Below are 26305 nucleotides of genomic sequence, written 5' to 3'. Positions count from 1 at the left end.
CATTTAGAGAAACTTAACTTGAAAGGGAAAGAATGATCATTATTTCAAGTCATCTCTTTATGGTTGACTTAACATGAAATAATGTGGGGCCCGGGATCACTGGACTAAATGTTTAAACTGTGTTCATGAAATTGGTGAACACAGAAAATCAAACAGTTCGTTGAAACTTCCTTAAGATCAGACCCTTCTTAGCTCGTGTCACTTAGCTGGATCCTATGTTTTGCAATCCACCAAGAGAAGTTGTTCCTAAAAATCAACATTTTTTGATATATGAAGAGGGAGAGTTATGTTTTTGGAATTTTATTTAAAATACTATAGTTTATTTAAAATACTATAGTTTATTTAAAATACTATAGTTTACATTGATTTTGTATCCTGAAACTTTACTGAATTCATTTATCAGTTCTAGCAGGTTTTTTTTTTTTTGTTTTTTTTTTTGGTGGAGTCTTGCAAGTTTGTCATCTGCAAATAGTCAAAGTTTGACTTGATGATGAGATTCATGCTTAGGGTGAACCCCAGGATGATTCATATGTGTCATGTAATTATCTTTATAGGCATACCCAATGGGCCAGGATTCCTGGCTGGAGATCAGAATAAAATTAATCCCTTTTATCCATAATCATATAAGCATAGGAGAAATTTTTACTGACAATTTACCTTCATCACCACGAGGTTGCTGGGGAAACATATAGTTAGTCAATACTCTTTGCTTTGTTTCTGGATGGGCTTCAGTTTGTAAAGGGATAAGGGCTTTGGACTAGAAGCAAAGAACATATGAGTTAGATTAATAAGATAGCAAATATGAAGGATGTTACATTTATTTAAGATAATGGTCAATAGTCTCGCCTCATTGAGCTGAATGAACAATTAAAAAAAAGGAAAGGAAAAAAAGTAATGAAATAAAAATAAGAAAGCTAAGAACTAAGGCTATTGCTGAGGAATATTCTCAAATCCTAAGGTCTTCAAGCTGAGAATCTCTTTTTCTCTAGTATATTCTTTTACAAAACCAATTCGTCTTCACTGGCAATGTTAGCTTTAATCTTAAAGAGACCAAGATGTCTTAAATCATTTCAACTAAGTAAGCTTGTGGTGTGCTTCTATATGCTCATTCATTTTCACAAATTGCTGCCCTTTAAAAAGACAGATGGAAATTGCTATCAAATTCACGCTATTACAAGATCATCTATGAGTTTAATTAGGTTGAAACATAAGCATTTTTTAAGAGATATTCTTGTAACCAAAGACAGAGTCTACCTAAAAATTAACAGCTGTACTTTTTGTATCTGCTAGGTCAACAATACATTTCTTATGGGTGGTAACATTTCATTCTTTATTATTAATTTGATTTTAGAAATCCTATTTCTTAAGGGTGTCTTAGAACTCTGATATTATATACTATACATATAAGTATGCTATATATATATATAAGTATACTAGAAATGATGATCTCTAATGTTTAAAAAAATCCTCCTATTTGATGACATTTATTAATAGGAGTGAAGCACAAAGGGGATTTGGGATACCAACCTGTTTCATGAAACTGAGTCAGAAACACATTAAATCACTGTTCTAAATAAAAGTTAAATGATGCAGTTACTGTTCAGTTCATTCTCTCACAAGAATAATAAATCATGATATTAGGGGATGTTTTTTTTCCCAATGCAAGACTGCAGGATCGACTGCTCATTAGCATAGCTCACACTGAATCCAGAAATGATTTATTTATAATGATATATTAATGCCTTGAAAAATCTTATAGTTCATTGATAAGGTTTGAATTTGAGTGATAATCTAATTTTTTTACTCAGCAGATGGGAGCAAGTGTTCTAACGAATGTCGGAACACAAAAATTCTAGCACTTATATTTTACATTTTGTAGAGATTTATTTTATTTATTCACAAAAGTAGTCCAATACCTAGAATTCTGAACAATTCCAGTAATGCTGCTTTTATGCTCAGGAAATCATGATAAGAAGCTAAATTCAAGATGACTTGTTTTCATTTGGCTATTTCGTATTTGGGGATAGATATTTCAAAATTTTAGGATTACAAGAGAAAAGTAAAAAAGACTAATAAACTGTGTCAAAATAGTTTATGACCATTTTTTTTCCCTTGTGGCAAATCAGATGTCTTCAACTGTTTCTTGTTATTTTTCCAGTTATTCAAGTTCTTCGTTAACACTCGATTACTGGTTCAATTACAATCTACTTTTGTGAGTATAAAAAATAATATCAAACCAATTTCACAGAAAGTACTGGTAACAGTTGCAAAACGCATCTGAAAACTTCTTGTATAAAGTTTTAGAATTAAGTTGATTATAATTAAAAGTATGAGAAAAAGAGGAACATGTAGGATAATAATTCTGTGGGGACTGTGGGAATGATTTCTTATTCTTTAACTTCAGAGATATAATTAAAGAACTCTCCCTAAGGACATATATATGTACTACTTGGAAGTAAAAAGGTGTGAAAACGATCATTTTGTGTGTGAGATCTCTGAGAATGAAACAGATGCTAAATCAAAGTATTTAAAGAGGGTGGGGATTATCCTACTGTATTGTCTGTAGCAATGAAATACGTGCTCGAATTGCTACCTTTACCAAAATCTCTCTTCTGGAAGATAAAGAATCTATATTTTGTAGTAATTGTCAAGGGTATCTTTTGGGAATAAGTTAGTAATTCAAAGTTTCAATTACAGTTCATCTTAATACACAAAATAAACCCGGTAATAAAAGTTTTTACCTGATTGTCAGAAAGCCATAAAGCTGCAAGCTCTTTAAGTTTGGTAAATGAGAATGGTAAATTCTTCAATCTGCAAAAACAAGAAAATTCTAATAGCATGGGTGGAGACGGATATAGTTCCTTTTCATTAAGAATTATTTAAAATACTGTAACATTCATTTCATTCTTTTCTCCAATCCTTTCTCTTAAGCAGTATGAATAATCTTTAAAAAGTAAAAAAAGCTCCTCTTTACAACCCATCAAATGCTTCCCATCACATCTAGGATAAAATCCAAAGTTGTTGACGTGATTTGTCAAGCCTTATAAGATCTGGCCCTCACGCCTCTCTAGAAACTTCTGCAAGTCTTTTCCTTTTTTTTTTTTTTTTTTTTTTAATTTTTTTATTTATCTATGATAGTCATACAGAGAGAGAGAGAGAGAGAGAGAGGCAGAGACACAGGCAGAGGGAGAAGCAGGCTCCATGCACTGGGAGCCTGACGTGGGATTCGATCCCGGGTCTCCAGGATCGCGCCCTGGGCCAAAGGCAGGCGCCAAACCGCTGCGCCACCCAGGGATCCCTGCAAGTCTTTTCCTAACTCAGCCCCACCAGGGCCACCTGACAGGCCTTCTATCTACCCACTGTGTGGATTAGCCAAACTATTCACTCTGGAATATTCTTTCTTTCCGACTTCACTTCACTAAATCCCACATGTCTTTTGGCTCTCATCTTAAATGCCATTTTCTCAAAGAGGCTTTTCCTGACTCTTCATTTAAATTACTCTCCCCAATAGTCACAAAGCACCTTATATTTTCTTTGATGGAACATACCATAGTTTGTAGTTATATATTTATTTTTATGATTACTTTTCTACTGGCTGATTGCCCCAAAGAACTGTAGGCTCCATGATGGGATGGGGTCATGTTTGTTGTACTCCTAAAGGTATTCACAGCTCCCAATGTTATATTGACTCCCAAATGTGTCCTTGTGTTCTCTCGCCCTTTGCATGTCGTGTAGTATGTGTTCCAAGAGGGAATCTTTAAAAATGCACTTTGAGGTATGTGAGGTTTGGCATCTGCTTTGGTATTCAGTCGAAATTATCTATTTATTGTTGGCTTCAGCCTTTGGAGGGCCAAGTTGTCAAATGCCTATTTCAACATACTATCTGATATCCCTGAAATTGTGCATGATGAATGAATTGTGATTATATAGGTTACCATCATAGCTACTCAGCAAAGTGGTGATATAATTAGGCATGCAGATGGATTTATTGTCAATTTCTGTGTATTCTTTTTTGAAAACAGGCACACATTTTAGATAGAACCTGGAATAAAAATTCCCTTAAGTCTTTAATATGTTGGAATTCTTTCAGCCAATTGATGAGTACATGTTTTTTGATAATGGAAATGGGAAATATTATAATAATTAATGATTATGGAAGTTGTTTATTTTATATGTAAAAGCAGTTGAACATTTTCAAAGAACTTAGTAAATACGAAAAGATATTGACAGCCAATACAAATATCAACAGTGTGCATTAGCCAGGTACCTTTAGAAGCTATAATAACCTCTTTGAGTTCATATTTATAAAACATAAATAAAAATATAAAGAGTAACAGAATAATTTATATCATAATTCTCTTTTTATAGAATAATTGGTTATGTTAGTATTTATAACATAAACCAAATTACATAAAAACTGTCGGTAGTTTTTACTTATTTAATTTCAGTTAAGCCAGGAATTCTGAAGTAAGTATTGTGGGAAGAGTTTTTCACATCATATAGAGAATATCAATTTTGCCACATCAAAATTACATGAGGAGGAAATCTCCAGAATCATATATAATACTATATATAATAAGTCATCAATTCAGTTAAAAATGTAGAATATAAAGAGAGGAGCCTTTAGAGAAGGATGACTTACACGCCCTTCTCCTTGCTCCTTCTCTAACCTACATTGAAAGTAAGCCTCTATTTAATATCACACATGTGTAATAAGTTGACCCCAGGAGCAATCTTGCAGTTGACAGTGCAAAGGAATAATGGTTCCTCAATTAGAATACCAAACTTTAAAAAAAAATCTATTATAAATTTGAAATTGTGATAGTAAAAACATTCAGATAACATTTCATATTTAACCTTCCATCCAGGCAGTTCTTTCTCTGATAGCAATGTTCAATTTTGGCCTCAGCTTTGGTGGAATATTGATTTTAACTGCAGTTTAAGATTCATTGATTCGTTCATTAATTAAAAAAAACATTAATTTGGCTCTATACTATGTTCCAGTCACTGGACTAGGAGAAAAATTAAGCTAATATAACTGGCCTGAGCAAATATTTTAAGTTCCTGATTTGTGAGATTCTCAGTGTCTTATATCTTTTGCCCTAGCATCTAGCATGGTAGTTACTGAAGTATCCTTGATTTCCTGAATAAATAACTTTATTAGTAACCCTTCTACTTTCTTACACCAGACACAAAAATAAACTCAAAATGGATCAAAGACTTAAATGTGAGGCCTGAAATCAAACTCCTAGAAGAAAACAAGCAGTAAGTAATTTCCTTGACATTGGCCATAGAAATATCTTTCTCAATATGTCTCCTCAGGCCAGGGAAACAAAAGCAAAATTAAACTACTGGGACTACACCAAAATAAAGAACTTCTGCACAGTGAGTGAAATCATCAAAAAAACAAAAATGTAACCTACTGAATAGAAGAACATATTTGCAAATCATATATCTCATAAGGAGTTAATACCCAAAATATATAAAGAACTTCTATAACTTAATACGAAAAAATAAGCCAGTTAAAAATGAGCAGAGAATCTGAATAATCATTTTTTTTTCCAAAGAGGACAATACTAAATGGCCAACAGAAACATAAAAAGATGCTCAATATCACTTATCAGGGAAATGCAAGTCAAAACCACAATGAGAAATACCTTATACCTGTCAGATGAGATCTTGCTATTTGCTAGGTCCCACGAGGTTATAGAGGGTATAATATTAAGTGATTATTTCACTTAACAGACAAAGACAAATACCACATGATTTCACACATATGTGGAATTTAAGAAACAAAACAGGCAAAGGGGGGGAAAACAAACAAACAAAAAAAGACCTTTAAATACAGAGAACAAACTTGTGGCTTCCAGACGAGAGGTGGGTGAGGGGATGGGTGCAATAGAGGAGATGAAGGGTACACTTATGGTGGTGAGCACCGAGTAATGTATGGAATTGCTGAATCCTTATATTGTATTTCTGACACTAATGTAACACTATATGTTAATTATACTTCCAGAAAATAGTCAAAAATAAATTCATTTGTAATACTTCTAATAATGGGTCATTTTAAATAATTGATAGCATATTTTCTCTATCATAATGAAGACTCTTAATGAACAAAAGTTGAGTTTACTAAGAATTTAAGAGCCTGCTCTAATGCATTATGAAAACCCCTCTCTAAGTTAACGGTAGTGGAGCTCAATTCCATAGGGGACTGTAATGGGATTTACGAGAGAATCCATCCTCCTATGATATCTCCATGACCATATTTCCTAATCTTATTCAAAAGAATATACTTAGAACATTTTGAAAAGTGTTTTGCTGTAAGTCAGGCACAACATTTAATGCATTTCCCTCATTTTCCTGTCTGGTAACTCAGTCAAGACAGAAGATGAGGTTGGTTTGTTGTACCAAGCTATGAAGCTTCCTCGTCATCTTGATTTTGAAAATGAAATCCCAAACTGTTTAATAAAATGTCTTATTCTCTTACATGGGAATCTTATTGAATTACTAAGTGAATAATTTTTGAAAATCACATTATTATTATGACTTGTCTTAAACAAACAAATGAGAACTAGTATACGTATCTTGACAGTTACTCATCTGAACATTCTTTATGGTTCCATAAAAGTCATCTTTGACAGTTTTGTTGCAGTCTCTTAGTTTCTTGTTCAATCATTTGTCTGACTGAAAGTTATTAGAAATAGAGTTCATACATTCTATTCTATGATCACTTTGTCTACTTAGCAGTTATCTTTAGTTGGTATTTATTTTTATCCTTTTCTATTTGAGGACAATTGTGGTGGAAACATGGATGAATTCAGTTTCGCTTTTTCTTTTTGCCTATCCACCCTTATAATACCTTTGTCACAAGAAAGGGGACTTATCTTTTCTTTCTTTTTTGGTTGTCCTCACAATAATGTATGAACTTTACAACTTTTGAGTATTAACTAATTGGCAATATTCTTACCGGCATTCTGGTGGTATTGACAATACACCCATTACCCAGTTAATTTACTAGAGACATAAATGTGTACATGAAAACATATGTGTGTATATGTATACATATATATATGCATAGATACATACATACTCCTATACATGATTTTAATTAATACATTTTGTAGCTTTTTATTATAGTTTTTCCAGGAATTCATAATATTATGCCTTTTGCACATAGGAAGGTTGTGGCATATAAATTTGGGTGTATAATTTTTATATAATTTAAACATACAACATCATATATGATCTGAATTTAATCAAGTAATAAAATTTAGAAATATCAATTTATAAGTAATTTAGCTTCTGCCATTTTCTCAATAAAACATGGATCTGCATTCTCTATACTTTATAAGACACAGAAAATGCCTCTAAAATCATTAACAAGAAATAATAATTTGATTTCAGTAAATAACTAATAGGTGATTGTGAAATGTTGCAGAAATACCTGTTGTCACTCAAATTTAAGACTCTTAGTTTCTGCATCTGTCCAATCTCTTCAGGAAGAAATTCCAGTTTATTGGAACGTAGAGACATAACTGTTACATTCTTACAGCTTCCAATCTGTGGGTAACAAAAGAAAGTAAAGAAATACACTGTAAATTATTTTTAAATTGATTTTAAATATTAAAATAATTTATAGATTTCCTTATCACTTATAGGATTCTTTTAGTATGTCTATTGCTTTATTTTAAAAAATATCTCTTTAAAATATATGTATATTTTTTAGATATTAAAATTCCTTAGATATTAAGGCAATATATATCTCATGTTCTCTTGCATATTAGGAAGAGTTTTCTTAATAATTTTATTATTAGAATGCTCATTAGCTTCACTGTTTTCATAAAGAACAATTGTTTTTGTCCATCCAAGTGAGTATTAATATATCTATGTTTCTAGTAGATCATACATACACAAAAGATAAAATATCATTGACATTTCTATGGCAAAGTTAGTTTTATGTTACAATGATATTTGTCATGTTTATTCATAGCTTTTGGCTCTAAAATAATGACATTTTGATTATTGTTCCTTCACTATGGAAGTGTTTAGTAGAAAACATTAAATTGAAAATATACTTCACACTTTTTTCCTTGACATTAATAAATAAAAATCCCACTTAGAAATAAAAACTAACAGAACCTCTTGGTGATTTCTAAAATAAAAATAATATTATTATGCCACATGATATTTAAAAAAAAGTCATTTACATTAAAAATCTTCCACTTCAGAAATGGAAATGTAATTATCCCAGGATGTTATTCATTATTATTCTTAAAAACAAAATATTTAAATTAAATTATTTAAAATTGCATTCCTTATCATTGATTAACTTATAACATTTTATTACTTTGCTTTGCAAGTAATATTTTAGCCAAATGGATTTTCTGGGTCAAATGTAAGAACTTATTATTTATTTAAAATGAATAATTAACACATTCATATGTAGATAATTCCTATACACATTGACAGCTCAACTCATGGATATATGTTGCCATTGCACCTGTTAAGACTTAATCCCAAAACATATTCATTAAAAATTAATTAACAGAAACAAGTTTATTCCTCACTTCTCTGGGTAATTCTGGAAGGAAATTCTCATCGACTGCTAATGTTCGAAGACTATGAAGGTAGCCAATAGTAGAAGGCAGAGACTCCAGTTCATTACAGCTACAGTCAAATTCTTCTAATAAAGATAAACTGAAAAGTTAAATACATTAGTTAGACATATCAAAAGGTAACATGGTTAAAATGCTTTTAAAAAGCCACATATCCAAGTTCACTGAACAAAAAATGTTATTCGTCTAGTGATGACAATAGTATCATATAAATTAATTTATCAGTTCACCCAAGTGGTTCAATACCATTTAATGAGTGGTTCAGTTTAGTGATATAAATATGGCTTATTTTTTTACCTTTCTAAATTCACCTGTCATTTAAGTGAGCCATGGAAAACGACAGAAAGTTTTGTTATTGTTTTTAAAGATTTTATTTGTTTATTCATGAGAGACACACAGAGAGAGAGAGAGAGAGAGAGGCAGAGACACAGACAGAGGGAGAAGCAGGCTCCTTGTGGGGAGCCCGATGCAGGACTCGATCCCAGGACCCCGGGGTCATGCCCTGAGTCGAAGGCAGACGCTCAACCACTGAGCCCCCCAGGTGTCCTGTTTGTTTGTTTTTTATACAACTAAAGTGTCATTTATAGCCTGATATTCGTGATGCACATCCGTGGAGTGGAGGCATCTAACTGCCATGGCGGAAGCGTGTAGAGGGCAGGTCCACAAAAGGGAGGATAAAGGGGCAAAACATTAACAACAAATCAGTACTTAAATTTTAGGTATTTTACTAAGCATTTTAAAGACAAAAATAATCTTTACCTTATAACAACTCTCTAAGATAGTTATTATTTTAAAACTCATTTCACAGATAAGGAAATTGAGGCCTACAGAGGCTAAATAACCTGCCAGAGGCCACACAGAGCAGAAAGGCTGGGGCCCAAAATGCTCACCGCATGCCTCCACGGTGCTTCCTTGCCTCTCAGCCAGTGCACCTGCAGCAGAGGCTACGCACAGGGCTCATTTCAGCCTGCACATGCATTGGCGTTGGTTTACATAGCACTTTATTTTTAAAGATTTATTTATTCATTTGAGAGAAAGAGAGAGGGAGAGAGGTGAGGAAGGGCAGAGGGAGAGGATCTCAAGCAGACTCTGCTGAGCGTGGAGCCCGACAGGGGACTCAGTTCACCACCTGAGATTATGACCTGAGATGGAACCAGGAGTCAGACGCCTAATGGATCGAGCTGCCCAGGGAGTATTTCAAAAAGTGGTAAACTCTAATAATGACCCAGGCTTTGGGTGCCTCTTGCAAGAGGAGAATCTGGCAGTGCCGGGCTGGTGTCCTTGCAGGATGAGCAAGGGACACAGCACCCCGGCTGGCTGCCTGTTGGTCACCGGGCCCGCGGCTCTGCGCACAGCCAGTCTCAAGCCCGGACCACACGACAGGAACTGCCTAAGTGCCCGTCCCGTTAGCGCCAGGGAACAGGACACTCCAGTGTGTGGTTCGCCGCAGCTGGGCAAGGGAGACGGCCTGTCCCTGAGGAGGCGCTCTTTGTGGTTCAGTTGTCCTCGGTGCTGTTGCTCAGATGATCACTGTCACCGTCATTATCGTCATCACTGTACCCCGAGGGGGCCCCCACCTGTGAGGGTCCCACTGTTGTAAAGGGAGAGTGAATTAGGCTTAGTTGGAGCCAGAGTCGTAGAACCAGCTTCCTTCTTCACGTCGTGGAGCCGGCTGGCTCGAGTGCGATTCCCTGCCAGCATCCAGTCAATGAGTAAGCCTAGGCATGACGCACGTGGGGGCGAGGCCGGGTGTGTGTGTGTGTGTGTGTGTGTGTGTGCCCACCCCTGCCACTTACTAGATGTGTTGTCCCAGGCACCAAACCATGGAGCGACAGCTGTGCTCAGCCCCAAGGCTGATTCGGCCTACCTGCCAGCCAGGGGCATGGGCGGGGGAGAGTCACCGGGTAGCGCTGGGGAGCCGGGGCCCAGGGGAGCTTTAAGATGCTCATTAAAGGTTAAACATTTGCATTACAGAGAGCGTGGAATGAGGTCACAGGTTTGTGTACAGTTAAACAAATCAGGTCCCATTAACCACGGGTCAGGAAAGAATAATCTGGTAGGTTGAGTCTGACTGTGGTTCGTGGTCCTTGAGGGCTTCAGCGGGTTGGTGAAACACAACTTTCAGCTCAGAATAACTCGTGAGCAAATGCTGCTTAAGTGAACTTTTTTTCCTTCTTTTTAGACAAGGCGTGTAACACTATCTCTGAGCCTCGGTTTCTTCACATTTGCCAAGAGGATGCTAATAATTCCTGCCTCGTGCAGTTGCTCTGAGAATCTTATGAGATACTGTTAAGTAAAGAATTTAGCAAAGTATCCAGCATAGAATACATGCTCTGGAAATATTTTCTTTTTATTTCTCTCTTTTTTTTTTTTATCAGGGTATTAGTGAACCCTGATAAATCCACTTCTAAATCCTTTGAGGCCCCATACATCAGGGTGGTTATGTCGCTGGGTGCCAGGCGTGCATGGGTGTGTGTGTGCATGCACATGCGGGGGTCAGGGATCAATGCATGTGCAAAACCCCCAACAGTTTGCTTCCTAAAAAAAAAAAAAGTCCGGCTCAGTGTCTTACATATATAATGTACTGAATAAATTTGGTAGAACTGAATAAGCCATCTGTCGATGGTTTAGGGTTATGTGCTCGGCGAGTGGTCGGTCATAAAAACACCAGAGACTATTAAAAATATAAATTTCAGAGGTAGAAGTCAAAGACTTAAACAGTTCAAAATATAATGAAGGTTTCTCATTTTTCCTTTCTTTTATAAAACCATTTTTAAAATAAAAACATGTCTTAATTTCTCACCGAGAGCAACTTCATTACCCCTGCCAACGGACCAAGGAGTTATTTCGACTCTGAAAGCCTACCCTACACAGGTAGGGGTCAATGCTACAACTGGAGATCATACAGCTTCTGAGCTGAGTTTTGGAGGAAATTATGACCTGAAGCACACAAAGGAAAATACGTAAGCGTCCTGGCAGGAAGTCACGGCAAGCAGCACGCGTGCATTACAGCAGAAATCCCGACCACACTGTGCAGACAACTGTGCAGGGCGTGAGGAGACATAACTGAGTTCTAGAAGACACAAGGACTGGACGGTGGGGATTTGCCTGCCCCTATTCAAGGGACTGACTGTACCTTCACTGCCAGGGGAGCTAAGGGGCAAGCCCGTTGACATAAATGAGGCAAGTGGTTTTAACAAAAAGGATGACGATGTCCTAGAGGAAGTGACGCTGGTAATACACTTCCCAGGACTCTCAGAGATATTTCAGGTCATCAAAAGCGCAAAGGACAGAAGCTTGGAAGCCGATTCCACCTTAAAAAGGCAATTCACCAACACATAGAAAAGACGTTCACTCCGAATTATAATTTACGCGGTGAAAAGAAGGCGAGCACTGTTCAAACCGATCTTGAAAACTTGTTTACAAAAGACCCCACTTTAATTCTTGATGTCCCCATTGTTTTCAAAGATGGTGAACTAGAGGAATATTAATTTTACTATTTTTCTATTTCCCTGTACACTTATAACCAACCATAATAGTATTTACTGTTTTAAAGAAGGTTTTAAAGACCTTCAGGGAGAACCATTATAGTTTTCCTTCACTGGTTATTAAGACTGTTGCATGGTCTTGGCTTGCACGGTTGTTTTCAGAGTCCTCCCCTACTGTGCAAGGTGAGAACTTCCTGCATTGAAAAGATAACGTTTTCATGGCACTCTGGGCTGTACTGAATTAATAATTTATAGTCTGGAAGAATTTTGCATCTCTGGGTTGTAGAGAAAGCGATTAGATGCAAAACACACACTCTTCAATAATCCCTGAAATTCAAAAGATTTAAACTCATAACATTCCAGCTGACTTTGTTGATGGCTATCTTGTTAGAAATAACTTAAGGTATTTTAATACAGGATCCTCTATGAAAAGTTATATCACATTTGCTCAGATTATCACTGGCTTTCAAAAGATAATCAAAATAAGTGAAATCGGTCACCAGCGAAAGACAAATACTGTGTGACCTCATATGTGGAAAAGCTAAAACAACAAATTTGAACTCATAGATACAGAGAACAGATTGGTGATTGCTAGAAGGGGGGGTAGGGCACAGGAGAAATAGATGAATGTGGTCGAGAGGTACAAACTTCTAGTTATACAATAAGTAAATAAAGCCAGTCATAAAATAAATAAGCCATGTGGATATAACGTGCAGTATGGCAGTGACTACATGTAATAATACCGTATTGCATGTGTTAAGGTTGTTAAAAGAATAGATCTTAAAAGCTCTCATCATAAGAAAAAAAAACATTTTTTGTAACTATGGATGGTGATAAATGTTAACTAGACTATCGTGGTGATCATTTCATAGTATAAACAAATGTCGAATCATTATGGTGTACCCCTGAAACTAATATGATGTTGTATCAGTTGTATCTTAATAAAAATATATTCATTATACTTTTCTGCAAAAAAAAAAAAGACCTGAAGTTGCCCCACTTTTTTGAATTGCTCTCTGTAGTCTATAATTGTACACATTAAAAGGAAAAACATACTACAAAGAAGGTGTAAAGTATGTGAAAGCAGTGCTTTCCAAACCTCACAGTGCCCATGAATCACCAGAACTTACTAAAATGCAGGTTCAGGTTCAGCGGTTGGGGGTTGGGGTGGTCTAGATCCTGCATTTTTTTTAATAAATTAATTTTTATTGGTGTTCAATTTACCAACATACAGAATAACACCCAGTGCTCATCCCATCAGGTATCCCCTCAGATCCTGCATTTGTAATACGTTCATAGGTGACGTAAATGCGCTGGTCCTAGGACCACACGCTGAGTTAGCAGGAAGGCTTTAAATAAAGCTCTTGCAAATATTTCAAGAGTAGCATTCCAGCACACACACACACACACACACACACACACACACACAGAACAGACATGCTCATAAAAGCTAAAATCTATATGGATATCGGAAGGGGTGTGCTCAGTAAAGGTTTGCCTTAGTTCCACGGCAGCACTACCACTGAAGCATGCTACTGGAGGTAGTGATGTTTGAAATTAAGCAACAATAACAGTATTGACTTAATTTTCTAAAAATACGCTCTACATTTTTCTCTAGTTTGGTCTTAATAAATTAATTTTGGTGGGAAGATATTACTGTGTCATTAACCCTCAATTACCTAGCTAATGAGGAGGAAAGACTGTGACTGTACTACATGGGTTATCTATGATTTCACTTTAGCGTCATTCATGACTCTTTGAAACCATTAAATACTATCAAATCTTCCATTAGTGTAGATGCTAACAAACATAAAAATAAATGGCTTTGGGCTCTACTTTCTTCGTTTGGTTTCAACTCAGTAGGAATAATGTAATTCAATGGAAAATAATTCAGACAGGCTTGGGTTCTAATTTTAGTGGGGCCACTTAATAGCTGAGTGACTTTTCTCATCTATAAAATTGGTTGATAATGATTAATACAGAGAGTTTCAAAGAGGATTAAGTGTATGCTAAGCTCCTGCTAGACATACCGCGCTTTTTTCTTTTTTTTTCTGGAAATCCAGTTTATTTTCCATGTGTGGACAGATCCAGTCAGTGTGATCAGTTTTTCTGCATGTGTAATAATTTATTAAAATAAGCTTTCCCACAAGACTCTTCCATCAACTCTGAAAGCCCTGGTCTGACAACATACACAAATAAAGTTCTTGAAAATCGCCTCTTAAAATTTGGAAGGAAGTGTGTCAAGTCTTTCCTGTAATGTTAACCGAACTACAAATGGCTAAAGAGCAATTTATGTTTTAAAAGGTGACTAGTACAACACTTGAGTTCAGGAAACTAGTGTTTTAGTGCACTAAAATGACCTGTCCCAAGGTGGAGGGTGTACTGAAAATAAATCTTGAATAATGTTTCTGAACTATGTAAGAGTTACCCCATGATAGTCCCTTTTTAAAATGAGTTGTTTCATATAAACCAAACCTTCTAGTAGACAAAATGTAAAACTACCTGCAGTTGATTAGTAAGGCATCAGAGCTACACAAATTTAAGAGGATGTGTAGAATTTAATTTAATTGTATTCACAAAGATTTAGTAGAAAGGGATACACAGGCATAACTTGGAGATAGGGTGGGTTTGGTGTTGTAAGGCGTACAAATGAAAATATTCAAGCATCATGGCATTCAGACCACAAATAAAGTGAATGTCACAATAAAGTAAATTGAATGAATACTTTGGTTTTCCTAATAATATTTTGGGGCATGTGAAAGTTATGTTTACACTATAGTTTATGTCTAAAAATCTAAGAAAATGGACATACCTTAATTATTATTTTTTTTTTTTTGCTATAAAATGCTAACCACCATCTGAGCTTTCAGTGAGTCATAATCCTTTTGCTGGTGAAGGGTCTTGCCTTGATGTTGATGGCAGTTGACTGATGGATGGTGGTTTTCTGAAGGTTTTTGTAAAATTTCTTAAAATAAGACAACAATGCATTTTGCCATGTCCATTGACTCTTTCTTTCATGAGTCATTTTTCTGTGACATGTGATGCTGTTTGGTAGCATTTGATATACAGTAGGATTTCTTTCAAAATTGGAGTCGATCCTCTCAAACCCTGCTGCTGCTCTAGTGAATACGTTTATGTAATATCCTTTGTTGTCATTTCAGCGATCTTCACAGTGTCTTCACCAGGAGTAGATTCTAGCTCAAGAAACCACTCACTTGGCTCAACCATAAGAGGCAACTCCTCGTCCATTAACATCTGATCATGAGGTGGCAGCAACTCACTCATGTCTTCAGTCTCCACTTCTAATTCTAGTTCTCTCACTGTTCCCACCACATCTGCAGTTACTTCTTCCAGGGAAATCTTGAACCCCTCAAAGTCATCCATGAGGGTTGGAATTAACTTCTTCCAAACTCCTGTTTATCTTAATATGTTGACTTCTTCCCATGAATTACAAATGTTCTTAATGACATCTAGAATGATGACTCCTTTGTAGGAGGCTTTCCCTTGACTTTGCCCAGATCCATCAGAGGCATCACTATCTATGGCAGCTACAGCTTTGCAAATTGTATTTCCTAAATAGTAAAACTTGAAAGTGAAAATGACTCTTGGATCCACGGACTGAAGAATGGATGTTGTGTTAGCAGGTATGAAAACAACATGGATCTCGTCGTACATTTCTATCAGAGCTTGGGGGTGACTGGGTGCATCATCAGTGAGCAGAACTATTTTGAAAGGCATCTTTCTAAGCAGTAGATCTCAAGAATGGGCTGAAAATATTCAGTAAATCATTTTGTAAATCGACGCACTCTCATCCAGGTTTTGTTGTTCCATTTAGAGAGCACAGGCAGAGGAGATTTAGTGAAATTCTTAAGGGCCTTCAAGCTTTGGGAATGGCAAACGGGCATTGGCTTCAACCTAAAACCACCAGCTGAGGGTACCTGGTGCCTCAGTCCAGTAAGCTTCTGACTTGATTTCAGCTCAGATTCTGATCTCAGGGTCCTGAGATTGAGCCCTGTGTCCGGTCAGGCTCTGTCCTCAGCGGAGCATCTGCTTCTCCTTCTCCCTCTGCCCCTTTCCTCCCATACACACACACTCTCTCTCTCAAATAAATAAGTAAATCTTTAAATCCAATCAAATCAAATCACCAGCTACATTAGCCCCTAAGAAGAAACTAAGACAGTCCTTTGAAACCACACATTAATTACTCCTCTCTAGTCCTAGATGGCATCTTCTTCCAATAGAAGGCTATTTCATCCACATTGAAAATCTGTTGTTTAGTGTGAATTTTCTTAGCTAGATCTTTTGGAAACTTGTTACAGTCTCTACATCAGTACTTGCCGCTTCACCTTGCACTTTTATGTAACAAACATGGCTTCTTTCCTTAAACCGCATGAGCCAACCTCTCTGTTGGCTTCAGACTTTTTTTTTTGGCTTCAGACTTTTCTCCTGCAGCTTCCTCCCCTCTCTCAGCCTTCATAGACTTAAAAAGATTTTTGCTGTGTATCAGGCATCGTTGGGGCAGGCAATGTTGGGGCTGGTGTGATCTTCTATCCTGACCATGAAAACTTCCTCCATAATGGCTATAAAACTTTTTTTTTTTTTTTTTTTAATCATTGGTGTGTTCACTGGAGTAGCAGTTCTAATTTCCGTGAAGAACTTTTTCTTTGCATTCATAACTTGGCTGTTTGGAACAAGAGGCTTAGCTTTTGGCCCACCTTGGATTTTGACATGCCCTCCTCGCTATGCTAACACATTTCTAGCTTTTGATTTAAAGCGTGAGATGTGCAACTCTTTCTTTCCCTTGAACACTTAGAGGCTGCTGTAGGGTTAGTAACTGCCCCAATTTCAATATTGTTGCAAATAGGGAAGGCCAAGGAGAGGGAGGGAGACGGGAGAACAGCCGGTTGGTAGACCAGTGACAACACAAATGACATTTACAGTTAAGTCTGCTACCTTGCACGGGCGCAGTTCATGGTGCCCCTAGGCAATTACAATGGTAACATCAAAGATCACTGATCAGAGATCGCCATAACAAATATAATAATACTGAAAAAGTCTGAATTATTGAGAGAATTACCAAAATGAGACACAGAGACACGAAGTGAGCAAATGCTGTTGGAAAAATGGCACTGACAGTGTTGCTCAATGCAAGGATACCACAAACCCTCATTTGTAAAAAAACTCAGTGTCTATAAAGTACAATAAAATGAGGTATGTCTGTAATAATTAAAGGGAGAAATCTAAAATTTGTTTGGAAAAGGCAAAATAGCTTAAATAGCGTCTGCCTGAAAGCATCAGGATATCCCAGGCATTGAGACCAAACTGCAGCCAGCAGCTGGGATTGGAGTCTACACTCAATTACTAGCGGCAATATCTTCATCAAGTTACTTAATTACTCTGTACCTTAGGTTCATCACTGGGCACACGAGGGTGAAAGCAGTAGTTAAATATGTGTTACAAGGACTAAATACAGGCAAAACACTTAGAATGGGCACATGGTGAATGCTAAGTAACTTTTGTCGTTATCCTTATTTTCAGAGATTATAAAATCATTTAATGTAGGCCAGGAATCCAGTTTTAGACTCTATCCTGAATTTTCTCATCAATAGGTAAGTTGCTTGCGTAGCTTCTAAACAATGCAAGAAATTACCAAAATTGAAACTAATTCTTTTCTGTAGTGTTTACTAAATGAAACTCACCCATTTTTTAATTGGTTAAGGTGAACCTTAATTCCTTAAGGTGAATTCAGTCAAATTGTGATGGAAAAAGCATTTGTTGGGAATACTCAATCATTTAGAGGTTTTACCCGTGAAACATCTATGTTGACTAGTTTTGAAGCTATCATCATTGTCAAGACAATATACTTTTCATTTGACCGAATTTTCCCATTCTTCCAAGGTAATCACTGATCTTTCCCTTCCTTTGGTTACTTTAGAAAGTTAATTAGATTGGTTGAAAAGAAGATCTGTAATTTTTTTTTATTATTATTATAGGAGAAAAGTACTACTCAAATGTAACATTCTATTTAGAAGTATTTTATGTGAACATTTCTACAATCTATGAGTAGAATATAGTTTTGCTCATTGCAAAAGATTCTCTATGTTCCAAGTTAGGATACTGAAAGATTTCTTAACCAACCAAAATATAGGAACATTTAATTTATGTTGCATTTATAATTTGGCCACAACCCACAAATGGTCACAATCCTAAAATACAGTGGCAGGGAGTGAAGGAGAAAATAGGAAGGAGGACAATGGCTTTTCAATGGAAATCATTGCTGATTTTGGACCTGAACTGAAATCGTATACAATTAGTGAAGTTCCATTTGATCATTTCTCTGTACTTTTCTCAAAAACTTTACTTTTTCTATAAGGATAACTCTGTCACTTTGGGAAATACATTATAATCTTTTTCTTCTGTATTTTAAATTTTTCTCTCTAGGTCTTTAGACTTTACAACCAAATACTACGATTCTAAAGGCTTGTCCTTGAGGACTCTGCCAAAAAGCGTAGAAACAGTTTCAAACAGTGCTTTTTTTGACAGTATCTTTTATAAGTTTAAAATATGGGATTCCTGGGTGGCTCAGGGGTTGAACTGCTGTCTTTGGCTCAGGGCGTGACCCCAGGGTCCTGGGATAGAGTCCCACATTGGGCTCCCTGCAGGGAGCCTGCTTCTCCCTCTGCCTGTGTCTCTGCCTTCTGTGTCTCTCATGAGTAAATAAAATCTTTAAAAATAAATAAAATAAAATAAAATAAATAATAAAATAAAATAAAATATGTAGGTCGTGGACTAAATGTTCGTGTTCTACCTCCCAATTCATATGTTAAAGCCTTAACCTCCAGTGTGTACTACTTGGATATGGGCCTTTGGGAGGTGATTTGGGTTAGATGAAGTCATTGAGGATGGGGTCCTCATTATGGGATCAGCGCCCTTGTAAGAAGAGACACTAGAAAACTAGTCTCCTTCTCCTTCTCTGTCTCTCTTTCTCTTTGTATACACAAAGAAAAGGTTGTGTGAGCACACTGAAAGATGGTAGCTGCTTAGAGGCCAAAAGAGGAGACCTCAGAATGAAGTCTATCTTGTCACCACCTTAATCTTGGACTTCTCAGCCCCTAGAACTGTGATACATAAATTTATGTTGTTTATGCCATTGGTCTGTGATAATCTAATTATGGCAGCCTGAGCAGACTCAGGGTATTATTATATTTGCAAATCAGTATAAGACATTTTTCTTTTAAACACTGGATATTTATTCATGTTATATCACTAATCCTCACACAAGTGAACATAAACAACAATAACTAAATGTCTTTTTAATTATCACTATTAATGACTATTATAACTTATTGAAGGCTATCTACCACTAGGTCTTACAATAACCTCTAAGATGAATTATTATTTCCATTTCTCAGATAAGAAAACTGCAATTTTGAGATGTGAAGTGACGTGTTAATGAGTAGAGGTCCATTAGTTAATGAGGGGAGAAGCCAGGATTGCATCGGTCTAGTTCCAAGGCTTGCAAACATTCCCCTCTGCCATACTGCTTGGGTACACACAACGGAAGAGATTAAATATACTCAAGACATGATCCCAGACTTTACGGAGCTTATATTCTAGTTGGTAAGACATGGCAAGATAATGGAAAAGTTATATAATGATACAAAAGATAGACAAGAAACTGATATAAGAAATGGAAAAATATTGCAACTTAGAGTGTTCTCTGACTTGTACACAGAGTTCCCCAAACTTACTGTCCATGAAACTTATGTGTCATACCTGTTAAAATCACAAGTTATAACTGTTTTGAGAATTCTAATTCAAAAAATGCTGGCCTAGTTTGTAGGTGTACAAGAACTTTAATTTAAGGAAGCTGCGGTGGTCTGGGTGAGCAAAAGAGAGAATTAAGTTCTAAAAACAGTAAAAAAATCTCTTGAATCCAAATCTCCAAAATGCAAGTTAACTAAGTCAATAATTTTTTACTTTATCAAACTATTTTTTGAAAACATTCACTGAATGTGTAGCACTATTTATTTATACATTTAATTCTTATGTAATCCACAACATTCTTATGAGATAGGATCATAATTGTAATTTCCATTGTATGAGGAAGGATTGAAGGCTCTGTTGTTACCCAACAGCAAATCAAAGAGCCAGGTTCTGAACCCGGAAGGTCTGGCTCTAGAGCCAGAGCAACCACCCACTATGGTAAACTTCCTCTCTAAGGCAGCTTCATTTTAAACCAACATTTCTGGTAATTCTTGTACAGGCACAATAGACGAGGGTTTGAGAAGATAGTTAGCTGATAACTGAAAGCTGGATCTAGATAGTTGTTCTCAAATTTTAGCAGGCATCGGAGTCCCCTGGAGGGCTTGTTTACACAGATTCCCGGCCCAATGCCCATAGTTTCTCATTCAGTAGAGCTGGGATTGTCTCAGAATGTGCATTTCTAACAAGTTCCCAGTTGAAGCTGATGCTGCTGATCAGCCCATCACATGCTGACCCCAAACTTACTGTTTACCGCCAGTTTAGATGAGACTATAGAAAAGCCTGAATATTTGTGTTAAAGAATTTGGACTTTATTCAGGGTAGGGTGTGTATGTCTGTGTCTTGTCTTTAATTTTTTTGACTAATATAACATTGTGTGATAGAAAATTCAAAAACTGCAGAGAGTATATGATAAAAGCAAGTCTCCCTGTTTATTCTATTCACCAGCCCCCACAACCTCCTCCCTAGAGCGGTGTACATTTCTAATCTCTTACATATCCTTTCATGATTAGAAAACAGAGGGAAAATGTTTTTTTAGCTTTCAGGTACCTAGAATAAAGTTCACTTATTTTCTTGTTATAACAGTTTAGTAAGTAGACTGCTGGAGCTGACTATCTAGGGTATTGACATCATAGGGGCTAAACATTGGATCCAAAAACTAGAGGGTTTTAGGTGTAGGTAGAGACTTTAAATGAGGAAACTAAGCGAACAGAGGGGTCAAATAACTTGTCCAAGTTCACACTTACTAGTGGCATAGCCAGGGTTCATTCATACCCATATTGTTCAACTCCAAAGCCAGTGCTCGTTGCATTTTCCCTCAAGAATTTGAGGCCCAGTGAGAAGAAGGGGCTTACCCGCTTTGCTTAGATTTTCTGATTCCCAGTCCAACAGTCTTTCTGTTTGACCATACTCTATGAGGGAAGGACTTTCTAAGATTTCCATTCAGATATTTGAGTTTTTATTGCCTTTGATCAAGGCTATGAAGCTAAGAAGGAGAAGTATGCAGTTTCTCTTCCTATAGATGATCCTTTGTCTCTAGAGCAGTGGGATCCATGAAGTACCAAATATTAAAAAACATGTGACTCATATATATTAAGAGGCATCAGAGGTCAACTAACAGCTTAGCTTTGAAATCTGTTGACTTCTCTCAGCCTCTGTCTCTGTAACTGGTGATGGGGAAGGGGAGATCATAATACACATAGAATACTGTTAATGGGGGCTTTAACTAAATAACAATGTGTGTAAAGCACCAAAAGTGGTGTTTGGCACAATGTGAGCAAAAAAAAAAAATGTTATTTTTCATTGTACATTCAGTTCTTAGGGTGGCTGCAACTCCTAGGTACAAACTAAAATTTGACAACAAAAATGATCAATTTTACAAGTCATTTTGCACAAAACCTAGGGAATCCATTTCAACTGTGAAAAAATGTTCAAAAATTAATTCTTCTAGCAATTTTTAATATTTGGACTATTAAAAATGACCAGAGACAATTATAACATATTAAAACATTCTAAGAGTAGAATGGGAGTATCACTACAGCTAGTCTTAACATTTCCAGGATTTTGGTGTCCAGAGTTCTAGGTAGAATGTTTCATAATAAAATGCAGACTATTCTACTGTTTATAAAAACTTTTTGATGTGACGTGGAATGCCATTAAATAAGATCATAATCAAATTTCACCTTTAGCCTTGCACTAAACTTCTGATCAATTCTGAATTTCCTAAGAAAAACCAACCTATTGTTATTATTGTTGTTATTCTTACTTCATACAGATTGCTTATTAAGGTATATTACAAAATTTTAGATAGTTTGTTTTTTGCCACATATGCAAATTCAAAACATTTGTATGCAGGTGCTACCTTACAGTGAGAACATAAGTTAGATAATGGCTCTCGTACTTTTACTATACAAAACATGATGGGATATAGAACAGATATCTTCAAACTTGTCGATCTTAGGACCCCTTTACACTCTTAAAAATCACTGGCAACCCTAAAGAATGTGTGTTTATATTTTTTATATTTATCGATATCGACTATATTATAGATTAAAACAGGAGTTTTAAACATAATTATTACCTGTTAATAATAGTAAACCTATAAAATGTTAAATAACACATTTTTATTCAAAGTAACCATATTTTTCCCAAACAAAAACATTTAGTGTAAATGGTGATGCTGTTTTTATTTTTGTAAATCTCTTCAATTTTTGGCTTAATAGATGGCACTGGATTTTCATATCTGCTTATGTGTTCAATCTGCTGTGACATAGTGTTTTGACTGAATTATACGTAACACAATCCAGCCCCCCACAGATATGTAGTTGAAGAAAAGAGGAATATTCCAATAGTTCTTTTGAATAATTGTGATTATTCTTTGATACTAAACCAAAACTCAACAAGTGGTAGTTTTTGAGGGGATAACTGCAATGTAAAATCTGAAATGATATCAATGAATTTCTTATTCTTCATATCAATACATCACAAGCAACTGGTCTGTTTTGTATTTTGAATGGGTCTCTTACTTGTACCTGATCTTGTAACTCATGCATTGGTCATTTGGAAATACTACTTCATTTTCCAGATGCTGACACATTTCATAATATAATATCAACAAATTACATTAACTTATATCACACTATCATACCAGAAAAGCCTGTAAGTATTGGAAAGCTGTCAAGCTCACAGTGGCAGATAGGAATTTTCCAAAATTCCAATTTTTGCTTGATAGCTCAAATTTTACTGTCAGTGACAAATACTGTCAGTTGTTTTCCTGGCAGTGACAAGCTCACTTTGTTCATTTTTTGATAAAATGTCTTCCCAAAACCCAAGTTTAAATAACCAGTTTGTCAGTCATTCTTTTTCTTAAAGACTATTTTTTTTAGAGCTGCCTTAAGTTCACAGCAAAATTAGAAGGAATAGAGATTTCCCATATGCTTCCCACTGGCTTCTGTTTGTTTGCTCTTTCAATGTTTTTTGTGTATGTTTTAGTTCATTCTTCTAATACTTCCCCTCTATTTTCCCTGAAACAATAATCAAAGGAAGATAATGGCATTTAAAAATATCTGAAAAAATGATCTTTTATGACTAGATTCTTAACCTCTATCCTTAGAAACCAGTAATCAACTTTTGCATCGAATAGGCCCATTTATCTTTGATGAATCTTTTTCATACTTTCAAAGACAAATAATTTTATTAATTTTTAAAAATTAAAATGAAGACTATGCAAATGACCTAGCACCCAAATTCATTACATGCTAAAAAAGCAACTTTTCTTTGTGCATTTTTAGTTTATCAAACTTCTTTAATTTGTCTTCACAGATGTAGGGCAATTAGTTTATATGACTTTATATAAGAAGTGTGAACATAAGGGTCAAAATACCAATCATGGCCTTGGTAGAGATAAATGGAGTTGAATTTAGTTTACTTGAATATTGACCTAAAGAAGAAAATTAGTACCTAAGACTATAATTAGATAGGACGAAGTTTTTAAAAGCATCAGAATGATAAAGATGATTAGTTTTATGTACCCCAAAAGAAAGTTAATTTCCCTCTCTATTGGAGAAAATGGGAGTAAATGTAGGGAGAAACATACTGCAATGGTATGGGCATTAAAATACTAAAAATAGTTAATATTTTTTAAAAAATTGAGATGTTTACTACTTTCCAAAATTTGAATATTGGAATTTGAATTTAGCCAAATTGTTCTGCTCTTTGGAAGTGAGATTTTTCCATATCAGTGGTTACTTGCAAATTTGGAGCAAGGGAGGGAGAGAGAAAAGGGTATGAGAAACCTTTGGGATTAAAGATTATGTCCACCATCTTGATCATGGTGATTATTTCATGGCTTTATATCTACGTCAAAACTTATCAAATTGTAGACTTTAAATATGAATATTTTATTACATGTCAATTATACATATTGAATCTCACTTTGAACAATGGCCAAGCTTTCCCCATCCCCCAAACATACCCAGATCTGTTAAATTATGGATTTATGTAATTTTTCACACTGACATGTGGGGCAGGATTCCTATAGAATGGCCTTACATAATTTTAGAATGAAGAGAGCATATTGATTTCTCCCTTGACACAAGTCATAAACAAAAGCATTTCAATGAAACATTGATAAAAATATATATTTCTTAAAGAACCGTGAACCAAATGTTAGTGTCAACATAAAACTAGGAAGAAATTGTTCTCAAATAAATGGAATATATTGCATCCTTAAAAGGCAATGATGGCCTTTCATCCTGAAGCTTTCAAAAGTGCAAGCTAATAGTATAATGCTAAGCAAGATAACTCAGAAAAAGACAAATAGCATATGCTTTCTACTCAAGTTAGAATTTAAGAAACAAACAAACAAACACCAAGCTAAGGAAACAAAAAAGAGAGAGAGAGAGAAACCAGGAAACAGACTCTTAACTATAGAGAACAAACTGCTAGTTACCAGAGGGGAAGTAGCTGGGGGTGGATGGGTGAGATAGGTGACGGGGATTGAAGGGTGCACTTGTGTGACCAGTACTGAGTGATGTATGGAATTGTTGAATCACTATATTGTACACCTGAAACTAATATAACACTGCAGGTTTACTATACTGGAATTAAAATAAAAACCTAATAAGTTTTTTCAAAAATAACCACACAAAATTTGTAATAAAAGTTGAAAGAAACTCAATAAAATTTCCTACAAAGTATAAAAAAATTCAATCTAACAAGCTCTGCTGCATTTTCATTTGATTATTTAGTATTTCATATTTATTTCTTTTCCCTTTTTCATTTTTTTTCTTTTCTTTCAAATTTTTATTTGACTTCTAGTCAGTTAACATATAATGTAATACTGGCTTCGGGAGTAGAATTTAGTGATTCATCACTTACAAATAACACCCAGTGCTCATCACAACAAGTGCCCTCCTTAATACCCATCACTCATTAGTATTTCATGTTTAATGTTAGCATTGATACAACAGAATTGACATCTGCCATTTTAAAAAATGCAAACTAAACAGATGCCTATCTCTTCAGCTTCTAAAAATACATTAAACTTCTATGAATATCAGTTAGCAATAGCTATTATATTATTATAAATAACACTCACAGTACTATTATATAGTATTATTACTATAAACAATTACTAACAAAATGTATAAATCACTTACAGTGTAATGGTAACATATACAAACTACAGAGCTTTATACAAACTGATTTGACTTCATAAGACATATTCAAGTGAATTTTGAGCTGCTCCTCGGTCAAGACCACCAAATTAATAGTATCTGGGAAATTACAGGCAATAACATAATTAAATATCCAGGTAATCCCTTTGCTCACCAATGAGTCATAGTTATTTCCTCATATTGTATAGTTAGGTCTCAGTGCAATATTCAGATATAAACCTAAATTAAGATAGAAAATGTTTTGTAAAGAAAATTGAACATATCCTTTTGTGTGGCTTAGCGGGGCCGACTGGTATGAAACTGTGTCACTTACTTTCCAATCGTGTTGGGTAGAATTGTAAGTTGATTGTCATCTACTTTGAGAGTAGTTAGTTTTTTCAACAGTCCTAAGAGAGAGAAGAAGGCTGATTAATACCTAAGAGCAGATCTCTGACCGGACGTACAGTATGAAAGAAAAAGAATCACTTGTGGTGACTATTTGTCATGCCACTTGGCTCTACTCTGCTAACACAAACTACAAATATATTTGTATGTAGTCCAGTTGCAAGACCTTCACTGGCATCAGTGGGAGCTCAGGTACGTCAATGCAGACAGACCAACACAGGGCTGACAGCAACGCCACCGCATTTCCCTTATCTATTACGCTGCAAAGGGACCAGATGAACACTTTCAAGCCGGCTGTGATTTAATATTTAATTAACTCCTAAGCACTGATCACTAACATTCCTGTTGTGATACAAATTAAAAACAAATCTGA

The 26305-nt window shown here is 35.6% G+C and overlaps 1 protein-coding gene across 1 annotated transcript in view; it reads right to left on the bottom strand.

The window, feature by feature from the left end:
* Nucleotides 1-26305, bottom strand: part of LOC112912909 (leucine-rich repeat-containing protein 7-like) — a gene marked incomplete at its 3' end in the record, with an annotated part of 122052 nt that overhangs the window by 50879 nt on the left and 44868 nt on the right. Inside the window, 5 exon segments of the mRNA XM_072745170.1 lie at nt 658-757; nt 2742-2811; nt 7448-7563; nt 8571-8700; nt 25862-25934. Of these exon segments, the coding sequence (XP_072601271.1) occupies nt 658-757; nt 2742-2811; nt 7448-7563; nt 8571-8700; nt 25862-25934 (489 nt within the window).

The sequence above is a fragment of the Vulpes vulpes genome, unplaced genomic scaffold, assembly GCF_048418805.1.
Source record: "Vulpes vulpes isolate BD-2025 unplaced genomic scaffold, VulVul3 Bu000000691, whole genome shotgun sequence".
Lineage (NCBI taxonomy): Eukaryota > Metazoa > Chordata > Mammalia > Carnivora > Canidae > Vulpes > Vulpes vulpes.
The sequence above is the reverse complement of the archived record's forward strand: the minus strand, read 5'-3'. Positions and strand labels throughout refer to the sequence as shown.